At 40.0% G+C, this 5,233-nt stretch overlaps 1 protein-coding gene across 1 annotated transcript; it reads right to left on the minus strand.

Annotated features, from left to right (window-relative positions):
- Nucleotides 1–583: 583 nt before the first annotated feature.
- Nucleotides 584–940, minus strand: LOC132044853 (uncharacterized). The gene has a single exon (XM_059435392.1). It carries the CDS (start codon nt 938–940, stop codon nt 584–586), a length of 357 nt encoding a protein of 118 aa, XP_059291375.1.
- Nucleotides 941–5,233: the final 4,293 nt, after the last annotated feature.

Below are 5,233 nucleotides of genomic sequence, written 5' to 3' on the forward strand. Positions count from 1 at the left end.
CAACACATGAAAAATAAGACTAAATCTCACCTTTTCTTTCACTTCCTCCCACGGCCAACTTGTGTTTTTTGCATGAAAGAGTGCTTTTCTTGATTCAACAATTACTCCACGGTGTAGAGGACCTCTTAATTAGTAGGAAAGCTAGAAGAAACCAACTTTTCTCCCTCACTTTTTCCATGGACTGAATTCAGCCATGCTTAGCCGTGTGCTTCTCTTTTTTTTTTCTCTATTTTTCTTCAAGTTTCTAGATAGTTAAATGATGAAGATGATTAATGAATCATCTTATACACATATATATATATGATGCATATGGCCATGGCCCACTAGTCATGTGGCCGGCCACATGCTTGGATTTTCATGAAATTTAATTTCCAATTTTTTTCACTTTCTATCCCAAATTTTCATGAAATGTTCAACTTCTCATAATTCACTTTTGGCCCCAAGTTTTCATGAACTATTAATTTCCATAATTGCACTTTTGACCCCAAAGTTCCCTTAGTAATCCATGCCAATAAATCATAGGCAACTTGCACTTTAAAACGAAGTCGGAAAATAGCTTTGGCGTAAGCTTGTCGCCACTAACTTAAAATGTTCCGACGTACAAAATACGGGATATAACAAATGGTGTCTCTGTCTGAACCTCCTTTCGCAGTGGAAACAAGTGTGAATACCTGGATCTCATATCTTCTTTAGCTTCCCAAGTCATTTCCTCAACATTCATGTTCCTCCAAAGGACCTTCACTGATGTTACATCTTTATGCCTCAATCTTCGAACTTGTCTGTCTAGAATGGCAATGGGAACCTCTTCATATAATAGTTGCTCGGTAACCTGGAAATCATCTACGGGTATGACTCTGAAAGGATCTCCAATGCACTTACGAAGCATTGATACATGGAATACCAGATGGACTGAATCTAACTCATAGGCCACTTGGCCCATTTTATGCACAATCCTATAAGGTCCAATACAGCGAGGACTAAGCTTCCCCTTCTTGCCAAATCTCATGATGCCTTTCATGGGTGACACCGTCAAGAATACCCAGTCATCAATATGAAATTCTAACTTTCATCGGTGATTATTTGCATAAGACTTCTGACAACTCTAGGCTGCCAATAATTGATCCTGAATAAGTTTGACCTTCTCCACTGCTTGTTGGATCGTGTGTCTAGTCCTACTAAATTAATCTCCCCTACTTCGAACTATCCAATTGGTGATCTACACTTCCGCCCATATAGAGCCTCATACGGGGCCATCTAGATATTTGAATGATAATTATTATTATACGCAAACTCAATAAGTGGCAAATGATCATCCCAATTACCTCTGAAGTCTAACACACATGCCCATAGCACATCTTCGAGGGTCTGAATAGTACGCTCAGCCTGTTTGTCTATCTAGGGGTGAAATGACTTGCTAAGACTCACTTGGGTCCCCAAACCCTTCTGGGAAGACTTCCAAAAATTAGTTGTAAACTGTGGACCTCTTTCGGAGATAACAGATTGTCACACCCTAATTTCCGATAGGGTATGATGGGCACCCGACCCTTACCTAGGGCCGAGCGAACCCGCTGACTAACGTAACACTCATGACCACTCTGGGTCCACAAAACACAACATACACACGTAATGAAAATTTTTCAGAAAACAAACATGCCTTTCGTTTTTTTTTCAAACCAAATAAAATCTGCCATCGTATGAAAACTGTAATATAAGGCATAACAAAACTTCGGCTTATATAGCCGCTTGCCAAACACATCGGTAGCATAATGCATACAAACACACCGGCTTACATAGCGCTTACAAACAGACCCGACATATCATACACTCGACATAACGTCTCGCAAAGTCTCTATCATAACTTCGAACACCATACAAAGCACTCGACTCGGCGGCACTCCGGAGGAAATGGAGCTCGCCAATCCGGAGCATCTTCTCTCGCTAACATCACCTACTCATCCGTGGTTACCGCGTGGCATGAAACGCAGCCCCCCCGAAAGGGGGTCGGTGACGAAATATGTACCGAGCATGTAAAGCATAGCATACATCAAACGAGGTCATAACTAAAGTAGGAAGTACGTAAAGTGAAGTCGTAATAACCCAACTATCTAAGTACTTACATCCGACACACAAATCATGCATACTCATACCGAACGCATCGTAATCGTCATATGGAATGACAATAACCGATGTGGGATCCGCCTCATCATCGGTGATCAAACTCATCATCGGAGAACAAACTCATCATACATCATCACATATCAAATGCGATCCATAGGACCCGGCCGACATTAACGTGTCGCCACTTAGCCGGGCGCCACAACACAAGATAACACCGAAGTTTCAAATCTTCGAATCCCCGAACACAACACATCATCACAACACATCATAGGCCATATCACAGCATAACTCCGTAAACGGAACCCGACCCTATGGCGAGGTCTCGGGAACCGTAACACAGCATAACACCAGAGTATATCATAGTGCGCACGATCATATACCGGCCCGGGATCCGTGAAAGATGTAACACGTAACGCACGAGCAGATCGTAAGTAACCACACACATATCGTACACCATCACGTACTCAACCGAATGATCAAAACGAACCCTTTTTTTTGAAAATCCAAAATCATAGTCAAATCAAGTTTTCTCCGAATCTCGCTCTCGGGACATTTCAAACCGAACTTCAGAAAACCGTGGTTACGTATCAAAATCATGGGCATAAAACCCTTATTTCCAACTCGACAGATAAATAAATAATCATAGTGAAGAAAATATTAAATTTTCCAAAAAATCCATAAAGGTAGCATAGGAAGGCCGCGGGCCCCACGGACGGTGCCGACCCCGCCCCGACTACGAGGGGTAGGGGAGAGTGATGTCTTATGAACTTACATATTATGTTTTGGGGTGTTTCGAGGTCGTATGCAAAAGTTACGGGACGTTCGTAGTTTCAAAGTCGTTTTGGAACAAGTCTCTTTTGAAAAACAAGATTCTTTTGAAAATAAAACTCTTTTGAAACCTTAAAAGTTTAATTCTACAAAAGACATAATTTGGTCATAACTCAACCGCGTTAAAGATACAAACATCAAGGAACTTATACTAATCGCTTACACAATTTTTCAAACTCAACCATATCAAGAACATACAAACCACAGCCGACCATACTAAGGATGCCTACAAGCGCAAGCACATACGATTCACAAACCTACTTGAATTTTACGAATGGAATTACCCCGTAGGCACATATCATGTCATACCTTAGTTCCGTCTAAGACATGCCAAAAAGAAGAGAAGGGTAAGCTTCACATACCTGGCTTGCTTCCTAAGCTAATCCAACGTAAGTTCGTCTTCTCAAAAATCTACAACAACATCATTAGGCATCGAACATTAGTCCAGCGCTAAAGGATCCAATTCCAAACCATTACTCTTTCTACAGAATTTTGGGCAGCACTTCCCTATAACTTGGACGCCTTGAGAATTTAACTCGGCCAAATCTTCAACAACAATACCAACAACCATTCCAACGACATTAATAAGTAATTTCAAACGCATTCTAACACTAACAAGTCATTTCCACATACTTCGACAACATTCCAATTATATTCAACTTAACTACATATTTCCAAACTAATATCAACGATCGCATACTCAAATAACAATTCAAACCTTTCAAACGCGATTCAAAAACATTTCCAACAATCCACAAAATTATTCCAAACAACCCAACCTAAACATAAGTAAACCCGAAACCTTTCAAACCCAAAGGAATATCAACAACACATTTCTTCCTTTCAAATTCATCAACTATACCAACAATTCACACATTGACAACATTATCTTCCACAAATTCATGAAACTATATTAAAATTTCTTAATGTTCTAAATCAGCCCATCAACGATTACAACACCAACTTGGCACATTAAGCTCTCATTTACATCATTGCATTTCATGACGACGACAACCAAAACACACTAAATAAAACTTGTTCTTCACTTTCTTTCCACACTACACATGCGGTGGCCCAACCTCAACTCCAACACCTTATGAGTTTCAATCATTTTCTACACATCACAACAACATACAAACAAGCTATATACAATTAGTTCACTATCTCCATACAACACACACAACATACGGCCACACACACACAACACACTAACATCCATATATTCATGAATTCCATCCTTTTCTACGTACCACAACATGCACACATCACCCATAAAACATGCAAGAAAGGATAGAACCTCACCTCTTCCACTTGCTTCCAACTCTCAAGCTAAGCTTGTTCTTTGCAAAACGAGTGGTTCTCTTGTTCCATCAACTACTTCACGATAACAAGGACCTTTCAATTAGCATGAAAGCTTAGAGAAAACAATTTTTCATGGCAAATTTTTATGGGGCTGGTTCGCCACCTCTCCTAGCCGTTCTCCTCCTTCTTTTTTCTCTCATTCTCTTGAACTTTCTAGGAGATAAAGTGAATGATGAAGATGACTTGATCATCTTTCTCTTTTTTTATATAATAGCCAACCATGTGGCCATGGCCCACTCCCCACATGGCCGGCCACATGGCTAGGAAAATCATGAATTTTGGCCAATTTTTTCAAATAATGGCCAACTTTCCATAATTCATTTTTGGTCCCAAATTTTTCCAACTTTCATTCTCTAATTTTTTCCTTATTCCAATCTTACCCCTAACACTTCATATCCACAAAAGATGAATATGCATCTTATGCATTGAGACAAAATCAACAAAACCGGAAATTAAAAGTCTTGTCCATACCTCGTCGCAACCAACTTAGAATACTCCGACATACGAAGTACGGGGTGTAACACAGATACCAGAACACCATGAAGTTAGACTATCTTCTTAATATAAAGTTTCGCATAATCCTCGACTGAGTAAGTAGTCCTGACTGGAAGAAAATGGGTTGATTTAGTAAGTTTATCAACAATCACCCATGTGGAATCAAACTTACACTGAGAACAAGGCAACCTGTAATGAAATCCATATTAATTGCCTCCCATTTCCACATTGGAATTTCAATAGCTTCCAATAACCCACCAGGTTTTTGATGTTCAATCTTCACCTGTTGGCAATTAGGACACTCTTCTAGGAAAGGCCTGAATACACTGTTCATTAAGTCCATGAATACCGTCGGTGCATTAGTCAACCCAAACGACATTACCCAAAACTCAAAATGACCATCTCTAGTTCTGAAGGCTGTCTTTGGAAT

Source organism: Lycium ferocissimum, unplaced genomic scaffold, assembly GCF_029784015.1.
Source record: "Lycium ferocissimum isolate CSIRO_LF1 unplaced genomic scaffold, AGI_CSIRO_Lferr_CH_V1 ctg5336, whole genome shotgun sequence".
Lineage (NCBI taxonomy): Eukaryota > Viridiplantae > Streptophyta > Magnoliopsida > Solanales > Solanaceae > Lycium > Lycium ferocissimum.